General features: G+C 36.0%; 1 protein-coding gene across 1 annotated transcript in view; it reads right to left on the reverse strand.

Annotated features, from left to right (window-relative positions):
* The window catches only part of LOC129842969 (protein sidekick-1-like), a 343,828-nt gene that overhangs the window by 29,384 nt on the left and 300,776 nt on the right, over positions 1-13,668 (reverse strand). Inside the window, exon 33 of the mRNA XM_055911690.1 lies at positions 11,640-11,755. Coding sequence (XP_055767665.1) covers positions 11,640-11,755 — 116 coding nt within the window. The remainder of the gene's footprint in view (positions 1-11,639; positions 11,756-13,668) is intronic.

Genomic DNA, 13,668 nt, shown 5'->3' on the forward strand with positions numbered 1-13,668 from the left:
GACCTGATGTATTCTATAACAACATGATGTATTATATAACAACATGACCTGATGTATTCTATAACAACATGATGTATTCTATAACAACATGACCTGATGTATTCTATAACAACATGATGTATTCTATAACAACATGACCTGATGTATTCTATAACAACATGACCTGATGTATTCTATAACAACATGATGTATTCTATAACAACATGACCTGATGTATTCTATAACAACATGACCTGATGTATTCTATAACAACATGACCTGATGTATTCTATAACAACATGACCTGATGTATTCTATAACAACATGATGTATTATATAACAACATGACCTGATGTATTCTATAACAACATGATGTATTCTATAACAACATGACCTGATGTATTATATAACAACATGACCTGATGTATTCTATAACAACATGACCTGATGTATTATATAACAACATGATGTATTCTATAACAACATGACCTGATGTATTATATAACAACATGACCTGATGTATTCTATAACAACATGACCTGATGTATTCTATAACAACATGATGTATTCTATAACAACATGACCTGATGTATTATATAACAACATGACCTGATGTATTCTATAACAACATGATGTATTCTATAACAACATGACCTGATGTATTCTATAACAACATGACCTGATGTATTCTATAACAACATGACCTGATGTATTCTATAACAACATGATGTATTCTATAACAACATGACCTGATGTATTCTATAACAACATGACCTGATGTATTCTATAACAACATGATGTATTCTATAACAACATGACCTGATGTATTCTATAACAACATGACCTGATGTATTATATAACAACATGACCTGATGTATTATATAACAACATGACCTGATGTATTATATAACAACATGACCTGATGTATTCTATAACAACATGACCTGATGTATTATACAACAACATGACCTGATGTATTATATAACAACATGACCTGATGTATTCTATAACAACATGACCTGATGTATTCTATAACAACATGACCTGATGTATTCTATAACAACATGACCTGATGTATTCTATAACAACTTGACCTGATGTATTCTATAACAACATGATGTATTCTATAACAACATGACCTGATGTATTCTATAACAACATGACCTGATGTATTATATAACAACATGACCTGATGTATTCTATAACAACATGACCTGATGTATTCTATAACAACATGATGTATTCTATAACAACATGACCTGATGTATTATATAACAACATGACCTGATGTATTCTATAACAACATGATGTATTCTATAACAACATGACCTGATGTATTATATAACAACATGACATGATGTATTCTATAACAACATGACCTGATGTATTCTATAACAACATGACCTGATGTATTCTATAACAACATGATGTATTCTATAACAACATGACCTGATGTATTCTATAACAACATGACCTGATGTATTCTATAACAACATGACCTGATGTATTCTATAACAACATGATGTATTCTATAACAACATGACCTGATGTATTATATAACAACATGACCTGATGTATTCTATAACAACATGACCTGATGTATTCTATAACAACATGACCTGATGTATTATATAACAACATGACCTGATGTATTATATAACATGACCTGATGTATTATATAACAACATGACCTGATGTATTCTATAACAACATGACCTGATGTATTCCATAACAACATGACCTGATGTATTCTATAACAACATGACCTGATGTATTATATAACAACATGACCTGATGTATTATATAACAACATGATGTATTCTATAACAACATGACCTGATGTATTATATAACAACATGACCTGATGTATTCTATAACAACATGACCTGATGTATTATATAACAACATGACCTGATGTATTCTATAACAACATGACCTGATGTATTCTATAACAACATGATGTATTCTATAACAACATGACCTGATGTATTCTATAACAACATGACCTGATGTATTCTATAACAACATGACCTGATGTATTATATAACAACATGACCTGATGTATTCCATAACAACATGATGTATTATATAACAACATGACCTGATGTATTCTATAACAACATGATGTATTATATAACAACATGACCTGATGTATTCTATAACAACATGATGTATTATATAACAACATGACCTGATGTATTCTATAACAACATGATGTATTATATAACAACATGACCTGATGTATTCTATAACAACATGACCTGATGTATTCTATAACAACATGACCTGATGTATTATATAACAACATGACCTGATGTATTCTATAACAACATGACCTGATGTATTCTATAACAACATGACCTGATGTATTATATAACAACATGACCTGATGTATTCTATAACAACATGGTGTATTATATAACAACATGACCTGATGTATTCTATAACAACATGACCTGATGTATTCTATAACAACATGACCTGATGTATTCTATAACAACATGACCTGATGTATTCTATAACAACATGATGTATTCTATAACAACATGACCTGATGTATTCTATAACAACATGATGTATTCTATAACAACATGACCTGATGTATTATATAACAACATGACCTGATGTATTCTATAACAACATGATGTATTCTATAACAACATGACATGATGTATTCTATAACAACATGACCTGATGTATTCTATAACAGCATGACCTGATGTATTATATAACAACATGACCTGATGTATTCTATAACAACATGACCTGATGTATTCTATAACAACATGATGTATTCTATAACAACATGACATGATGTATTCTATAACAACATGATGTATTCTATAACAACATGACCTGATGTATTCTATAACAACCTGATGTATTATATAACAACATGACCTGATGTATTCTATAACAACATGACCTGATGTATTCTATAACAACATGACCTGATGTATTCTATAACAACATGACCTGATGTATTATATAACAACATGACCTGATGTATTATATAACAACATGACCTGATGTATTATATAACAACATGATGTATTATATAACAACATGACCTGATGTATTCTATAACAACATGACCTGATGTATTCTATAACAACATGACCTGATGTATTCTATAACAACATGACCTGATGTATTATATAACAACATGACCTGATGTATTATATAACAACATGACCTGATGTATTATATAACAACATGATGTATTCTATAACAACATGACCTGATGTATTCTATAACAACCTGATGTATTATATAACAACATGACCTGATGTATTCTATAACAACATGACCTGATGTATTCTATAACAACATGACCTGATGTATTCTATAACAACATGACCTGATGTATTCTATAACAACATGACCTGATGTATTCTATAACAACATGACCTGATGTATTCTATAACAACATGACCTGATGTATTATATAACAACATGACCTGATGTATTCTATAACAACATGACCTGATGTATTATATAACAACATGACCTGATGTATTCTATAACAACATGACCTGATGTATTATATAACAACATGACCTGATGTATTCTATAACAACATGACCTGATGTATTCTATAACAACATGATGTATTATATAACAACATGACCTGATGTATTATATAACAACATGACCTGATGTATTCTATAACAACATGACATGATGTATTATATAACAACATGACCTGATGTATTCTATAACAACATGACCTGATGTATTCTATAACAACATGATGTATTATATAACAACATGACCTGATGTATTATATAACAACATGACCTGATGTATTCTATAACAACATGACCTGATGTATTCTATAACAACATGACCTGATGTATTATATAACAACATGACCTGATGTATTCTATAACAACATGACCTGATGTATTATATAACAACATGACCTGATGTATTCTATAACAACATGACCTGATGTATTCTATAACAACATGATGTATTCTATAACAACATGACCTGATGTATTATATAACAACATGACCTGATGTATTCTATAACAACATGATGTATTCTATAACAACATGACCTGATGTATTATATAACAACATGACATGATGTATTCTATAACAACATGACCTGATGTATTCTATAACAACATGACCTGATGTATTCTATAACAACATGATGTATTCTATAACAACATGACCTGATGTATTCTATAACAACATGACCTGATGTATTCTATAACAACATGACCTGATGTATTCTATAACAACATGATGTATTCTATAACAACATGACCTGATGTATTATATAACAACATGACCTGATGTATTCTATAACAACATGACCTGATGTATTCTATAACAACATGACCTGATGTATTATATAACAACATGACCTGATGTATTATATAACATGACCTGATGTATTATATAACAACATGACCTGATGTATTCTATAACAACATGACCTGATGTATTCCATAACAACATGACCTGATGTATTCTATAACAACATTACCTGATGTATTATATAACAACATGACCTGATGTATTATATAACAACATGATGTATTCTATAACAACATGACCTGATGTATTCTATAACAACATGACCTGATGTATTCCATAACAACATGACCTGATGTATTCTATAACAACATTACCTGATGTATTATATAACAACATGACCTGATGTATTATATAACAACATGATGTATTATATAACAACATGACCTGATGTATTCTATAACAACATGACCTGATGTATTATATAACAACATGACCTGATGTATTCTATAAAAACATGACCTGATGTATTCTATAACAACATGATGTATTCTATAACAACATGACCTGATGTATTCTATAACAACATGACCTGATGTATTCTATAACAACATGACCTGATGTATTATATAACAACATGACCTGATGTATTCCATAACAACATGATGTATTATATAACAACATGACCTGATGTATTCTATAACAACATGATGTATTATATAACAACATGACCTGATGTATTCTATAACAACATGATGTATTATATAACAACATGACCTGATGTATTCTATAACAACATGATGTATTATATAACAACATGACCTGATGTATTCTATAACAACATGACCTGATGTATTCTATAACAACATGACCTGATGTATTATATAACAACATGACCTGATGTATTCTATAACAACATGACCTGATGTATTCTATAACAACATGACCTGATGTATTATATAACAACATGACCTGATGTATTCTATAACAACATGGTGTATTATATAACAACATGACCTGATGTATTCTATAACAACATGACCTGATGTATTCTATAACAACATGGCCTGATGTATTCTATAACAACATGACCTGATGTATTCTATAACAACATGACCTGATGTATTCTATAACAACATGACCTGATGTATTCTATAACAACATGACCTGATGTATTCTATAACAACATGACCTGATGTATTCTATAACAACATGATGTATTCTATAACAACATGACCTGATGTATTATATAACAACATGACCTGATGTATTCTATAACAACATGATGTATTCTACAACAACATGACATGATGTATTCTATAACAACATGACCTGATGTATTCTATAACAGCATGACCTGATGTATTCTATAACAACATGACCTGATGTATTATATAACAACATGACCTGATGTATTATATAACAACATGATGTATTATATAACAACATGACCTGATGTATTCTATAACAACATGACCTGATGTATTCTATAACAACATGACCTGATGTATTATATAACAACATGACCTGATGTATTATATAACAACATGATGTATTCTATAACAACATGACCTGATGTATTCTATAACAACCTGATGTATTCTATAACAACATGACCTGATGTATTCTATAACAACATGACCTGATGTATTCTATAACAACATGACCTGATGTATTATATAACAACATGACCTGATGTATTCTATAACAACATGACCTGATGTATTATATAACAACATGACCTGATGTATTATATAACAACATGACCTGATGTACTATATAACAACATGACCTGATGTATTCTATAACAACATGACCTGATGTATTCTATAACAACATGATGTATTATATAACAACATGACCTGATGTATTATATAACAACATGACCTGATGTATTCTATAACAACATGACATGATGTATTATATAACAACATGACCTGATGTATTCTATAACAACATGACCTGATGTATTCTATAACAACATGATGTATTATATAACAACATGACCTGATGTATTATATAACAACATGACCTGATGTATTCTATAACAACATGACCTGATGTATTCTATAACAACATGACCTGATGTATTATATAACAACATGACCTGATGTATTCTATAACAACATGACCTGATGTATTATATAACAACATGACCTGATGTATTCTATAACAACATGACCTGATGTATTCTATAACAACATGACCTGATGTATTCTATAACAACATGATGTATTCTATAACAACATGACCTGATGTATTATATAACAACATGATGTATTCTATAACAACATGACCTGATGTATTCTATAACAACATGACCTGATGTATTCTATAACAACATGACCTGATGTATTCTATAACAACATGACCTGATGTATTATATAACAACATGACCTGATGTATTCTATAACAACATGATGTATTCTATAACAACATGACCTGATGTATTATATAACAACATGACCTGATGTATTCTATAACAACATGACCTGATGTATTATATAACAACATGATGTATTCTATAACAACATGACCTGATGTATTCTATAACAACATGATGTATTCTATAACAACATGACCTGATGTATTCTATAACAACATGACCTGATGTATTATATAACAACATGACCTGATGTATTATATAACAACATGACCTGATGTATTATATAACAACATGACCTGATGTATTCCATAACAACATGACCTGATGTATTATATAACAACATGACCTGATGTATTCTATAACAACATGATGTATTCTATAACAACATGACCTGATGTATTCTATAACAACATGACCTGATGTATTATATAACAACATGACCTGATGTATTCTATAACAACATGACATGATGTATTCTATAACAACATGACCTGATGTATTCTATAACACCATGACCTGATGTATTATATAACAACATGACCTGATGTATTCTATAACAACATGACCTGATGTATTATATAACAACATGACCTGATGTATTCTATAACAACATGACCTGATGTATTCTATAACAACATGACCTGATGTATTATATAACAACATGACCTGATGTATTCTATAACAACATGATGTATTATATAACAACATGACCTGATGTATTCTATAACAACATGATGTATTCTATAACAACATGACCTGATGTATTCTATAACAACATGACCTGATGTATTATATAACAACATGACCTGATGTATTCTATAACAACATGACCTGATGTATTCTATAACAACATGATGTATTCTATAACAACATGACCTGATGTATTATATAACAACATGACCTGATGTATTCTATAACAACATGATGTATTCTATAACAACATGACCTGATGTATTCTATAACAACATGACCTGATGTATTCTATAACAACATGACCTGATGTATTCTATAACAACACGACCTGATGTATTCTATAACAACACGACCTGATGTATTCTATAACAACATGACCTGATGTATTCTATAACAACATGACCTGATGTATTCTATAACAACACGACCTGATGTATTATATAACAACATGACCTGATGTATTCTATAACAACATGACCTGATGTATTCTATAACAACATGACCTGATGTATTATATAACAACATGACCTGATGTATTCTATAACAACATGACCTGATGTATTATATAACAACATGACCTGATGTATTCTATAACAACATGACCTGATGTATTCTATAACAACATGACCTGATGTATTCTATAACAACATGATGTATTCTATAACAACATGACCTGATGTATTATATAACAACATGATGTATTCTATAACAACATGACCTGATGTATTCTATAACAACATGACCTGATGTATTCTATAACAACATGACCTGATGTATTCTATAACAACATGACCTGATGTATTCTATAACAACATGACCTGATGTATTATATAACAACATGACCTGATGTATTCTATAACAACATGATGTATTCTATAACAACATGACCTGATGTATTATATAACAACATGACCTGATGTATTCTATAACAACATGACCTGATGTATTATATAACAACATGATGTATTCTATAACAACATGACCTGATGTATTCTATAACAACATGATGTATTCTATAACAACATGACCTGATGTATTCTATAACAACATGACCTGATGTATTATATAACAACATGACCTGATGTATTATATAACAACATGACCTGATGTATTATATAACAACATGACCTGATGTATTCCATAACAACATGACCTGATGTATTATATAACAACATGACCTGATGTATTCTATAACAACATGATGTATTCTATAACAACATGACCTGATGTATTCTATAACAACATGACCTGATGTATTATATAACAACATGACCTGATGTATTCTATAACAACATGACATGATGTATTCTATAACAACATGACCTGATGTATTCTATAACACCATGACCTGATGTATTATATAACAACATGACCTAAAGTATTCTATAACAACATGACCTGATGTATTATATAACAACATGACCTGATGTATTCTATAACAACATGACCTGATGTATTCTATAACAACATGACCTGATGTATTATATAACAACATGACCTGATGTATTCTATAACAACATGATGTATTATATAACAACATGACCTGATGTATTCTATAACAACATGATGTATTCTATAACAACATGACCTGATGTATTCTATAACAACATGACCTGATGTATTCTATAACAACATGATGTATTCTATAACAACATGACCTGATGTATTCTATAACAACATGACCTGATGTATTATATAACAACATGACCTGATGTATTCTATAACAACATGACCTGATGTATTCTATAACAACATGATGTATTCTATAACAACATGACCTGATGTATTATATAACAACATGACCTGATGTATTCTATAACAACATGATGTATTCTATAACAACATGACCTGATGTATTCTATAACAACATGACCTGATGTATTCTATAACAACATGACCTGATGTATTCTATAACAACACGACCTGATGTATTCTATAACAACACGACCTGATGTATTCTATAACAACATGACCTGATGTATTCTATAACAACATGACCTGATGTATTCTATAACAACACGACCTGATGTATTCTATAACAACATGACCTGATGTATTCCATAACAACATGACCTGATGTATTCCATAACAACATGACCTGATGTATTCTATAACAACATGACCTGATGTTCCCAGCAGAATTATGTTGTGATGTGAGTTCATCCTGTCACTATAATTGATATTTCTCATTATTACTGGACTGGAACATTCTTGCACAAAACCCACTCTTTAAAACCTCAACTCTACAAAAGTAATTTCAATGCCTCTACATCTCTCCCCTTTCTCTCCTCTCCATCTCTCCCCTTCTCTCTCTCCTCTCCATTTCTCCTCTTCTCGCTCTCCCCTTCTCTCTCTCCTCTCCATCTCTCCCCTTCCCTCTCTCCTCTCCCCTCTCTCTACTCTCCATTTCTCCCCTTCTCTCGCTCAACTCTCCCCTTCTCCCTCTCCTCTCCATCTCTCCCCTTCTCTCTCTCCTCTCCATCTCTCCCCTTCTCTCTCTCCTCTCCATCTCTCCCCTTCTCTCTCTCATCTCCCCTCTCTCTCCTCTCCATTTCTCCCCTTCTCTCGCTCCATCTCTCCTCTTCTCTCTCTCCTCTCCATCTCTCCCATTCTCTCTCCTCTCCATCTCTTTTTCCTCTCCATCTCTCTCCTTCTCCCTCTCCATCTCTCCCCTTCTCCCTCTCCTCTCCATCTCTCCCCTTCTCCCTCTCCTCTCCATCTCTCCCCTTCTCTCTCTCCTCTCCATCTCTCCCCTTCTCTCTCTCCTCTCCATCTCTCTTTCCTCTCCATCTCTCTCCTTCTCCCTCTCCATCTCTCCCCTTCTCCCTCTCCTTCTCCCTCTCCTCTCCATCTCTTCTCATCCTTTCTCTCTTCTTCAAAGAAGGAGTATTAATTATTCCCTGGTTTCCTCTCCTCATATCAGGATTCTGCAGGGATCTGAATATTAGTTATTCCCTGGTTTCCTCTCCTCATATCAGGATTCTGCAGGGATCTGAATATTAGTTATTCCCTGGTTTCCTCTCCTCATATCAGGATTCTGCAGGGATCTGAATATTAGTTATTCCCTGGTTTCCTCTCCTCATATCAGGATTCTGCAGGGATCTGAATCCACCGTCTTACTCCTCTGCGCGGAAAATACTACTTTCATTCCTTTTTATTCTCCTGCAGAAATCAGTGTATCTACAGCAGCACTGATAACCTGCTGTTTGATGTTCTAACTGGCTCTGAGAGGGGAAGGAGAGAAGAGAGGAGAAGGAGAGAGAGAGAGTAGAGGAAGGAGAGTGAGAGAGGAAGGAGAGGAGAGGAAGGAGAGGGAGAGAGAAGAAAGGAAGGAGAGAAGAGAGGAAGGAGAGGGAGAGAGAGGAAATGAAGGAGAGAAGAGATGAAGGAGAGGAGAGGAAGGAGAGGGAGAGGGGAAGGAGAGGGAGAGGAGAAGGAGAGAGAGAAGAGAGAACGGAGAGGGAGAGGAGCGGCAGGAGAGAAGAGAGGAAGGAGAGGGAGATGAGAAGGAGAGAGAGAAGAGAGAACGGTGAGGGAGAGGAGCGGCAGGAGAGAAGAGAGGAAGGAAAGGGAGAAGAGAGGAAGGAGAGAGAGAAGAGAGGAAGGAGAGGGAGAGGAGAGGAAGGAGAGGGAGAGGAGAGGAAGGAGAGGAAGGAAAGGGAGAAGAGAGGAAGGAGAGAGAGAAGAGAGGAAGGAAAGGGAGAAGAGAGGAATGAGAGGGAGAAGAGAGGAAGGAGAGGGAGAGGAGAGGAAGGAGAGAAGAGAGGGAGAGGAGAGGAACGAGAGGGAGAGGAGAGGAAGGAGAGAAGAGAGGGAGAGGAGAGGAAGGAAAGGGAGAGGAGAGGAAGGAGAGGGAGAGGGAGAGGAGAGGAAGGAGAGGGAGAGGAGAGGAAGGAGAGGAGAGGATGGAGAGAGAATCTAAATAATAAAAACCTTCAGACTCCAAAAGAGAATTTGAGGAAAATGTGAACGTGTGTGTGTGTGTGTGTGTGTGTGTGTGTGTGTGTGTGTGTGTGTGTGTGTGTGTGTGTGTGTGTGTGTGTGTGTGTGTGTGTGCGCGTGTGTGTGTGTGTGTGTAGGATGTCGGTGTGTGTGTGTGTGTGTGTGTGTGTGTGTGTGTAGGATGTCGGTGTGTGTGTGTGTGTGTGTGTGTGTGTGTGTGTAGGATGTCTGTGTGTGTGTGTAGGATGTCGGTGTGTGTGTGTGTGTGTGTGTGTGTGTGTGTGTGTGTGTGTGTGTGTGTGTGTGTGTGTAGGATGTCGGTGTGTTTGTGTGTGTGTGTGTGTGTAGGATGTAGGGGTGGGTGTTACCTTGTAACCCTGGATGAGTCCATTCTGTGTGTGTAGGGGTGGGAGGTCCCAGGTCACCTCCAGTACAGTAGCGGAGACAGGCACCACTCTGATAGACTGGGGTGGCAAGGAGGGAGCTGGAGAGAGATACACAGTTAGAGACAGAGAGGGAGAGACAGACCCCTAATAGACCACTGTACCACACCAAGGTACCACCAAGGACCACCCAGAGACCCCTACCAGACCACTGCACCACCAAGGACCACCCAGAGACCCCTACCAGACCACTGCACCACCAAGGACCACCCAGAGACCCCTACCAGACAACTGTACCACCAAGGACCACCCAGAGACCCCTACCAGACCCCTGCACCACCAAGAACCACCCAGAGTCCTCTACCAGACCACTGCACCACCAAGGACCACCCAGAGACCCCTACCAGACCACTGTACCACCAAGGACCACCCAGAAACCCCTACCAGACCACTGTACCACCAAGGACCACCCAGAGACCCCTACCAGACCACAGTAGCACCAAGGACCACCCAGAGACCCCTACCAGACCCCTGCACCACCCAGAGACCCCTACCAGACCACTGTACCACCAAGGACCACCCCGAGACCCCTACCAGACCCCTGCACCACCAAGGAGCCCCAGGCCCCTTCAACGCCCCACCAGACCCAGCGCACCCCACAGGCCCACCCACCACCAGAGCATCACCACTTCCATCGGCTCAGCCAGACTGGACCGGGCCCAGCCTACTGCCTCCTACCAGACCACAGAGGAAGCCCTATTATACTAAAAGCTGACTTGTTCAATGAATAGGAATATTTATATATATAACAGAAAAGATGTTTGCTGTTATCCTGTTTATCTCACTCTTAACAACTTATTAGTTAGTAGTCACTGTGTTTCTGACTGCTATTCTTTCTTTTTGGAACATGAAATCACTATCAGTTGGCATGTGGAACATTCAGGACCTAAACTCATCAACCTTTGGACTGAAGAGTTTAACACTGGAGTTCAACAAAAATCTTAAAGATGTTGATGTCATCATTCTGCAGGAGACATGGTGTAAGGCTGACGTTGTCACTCACTGCCCCACAGGCTACAGAGAGGTAATTGTGCCATCACAGAAACACAGCTCAGTCAATAGAGGCAGAGACTCTGGAGGACTGATCATCTGATACAAATCCGAACTACAAAATCGAATTGATCCCATCAAAATTTGGTAAATATCACATTTGGTTAAAACTGAAAAAAGAACTTGTACTGACGTGTTCCTTTGAACACACTGACGTGTTCCTTTCCTTTCCTTTGTTCCTCAGATGTGTTCCTTTGAACAATATACAACCCCCCTCAGAATCCCCATGTTACTCAGAGGAGATCTTCCCCACCCTTGAGGAAGAGACGTGCCATTTCCAGGCCCAGGGAAATGTGCTCATCTGTGGGGACACAAATGCGCGCACAGGAACACGACCTGATCTAAGGAGCACACAGGAACACTACCTGATCTAACGAGCACACGAGGGGACAGCTTTATTACAGGCCATACTGTTTCTAACGGTCTTCATCTCCCCATAGAAACAACATCAACAGAAACGGAAGGGATCTGTTGCAGCTCTGTAGAAGCCTGGGTCTGTACTTTGTCAATGGTAGGTTACGGGGGGACTCTTTGGGGAGATTCACCCATTGCTCACCTCTAGGCCAGAGCACAGTAGACTATATGATCACAGACATTGACCCCTTCTCTCTCAGCTCATTCACTGTCAAGCCACTAACACCTCTGTCTGATCACAGACAAATGATGTTGTTCCTAAAAAGAACAGACCTGGAAACAACCAGACATTCACAGCCCAGTGAGCTGTACAACATCAGACATTCATACAGATGGGCCCAAAACAGCACAGAAGAATACCAGAAAGCAACCTGGAACCAAAATATCCAAACACTCTTAGATAACTTTCTTGATACCACATTCACTCACAGTAAAGAAGGCATCAATCTAGCAGTACAAAACTTCAACTATATATTCAGGCAAACGGCAA

The sequence above is a fragment of the Salvelinus fontinalis genome, unplaced genomic scaffold (genome assembly GCF_029448725.1).
Source record: "Salvelinus fontinalis isolate EN_2023a unplaced genomic scaffold, ASM2944872v1 scaffold_0082, whole genome shotgun sequence".
In the NCBI taxonomy this organism is placed as follows: Eukaryota; Metazoa; Chordata; class Actinopteri; order Salmoniformes; family Salmonidae; genus Salvelinus; species Salvelinus fontinalis.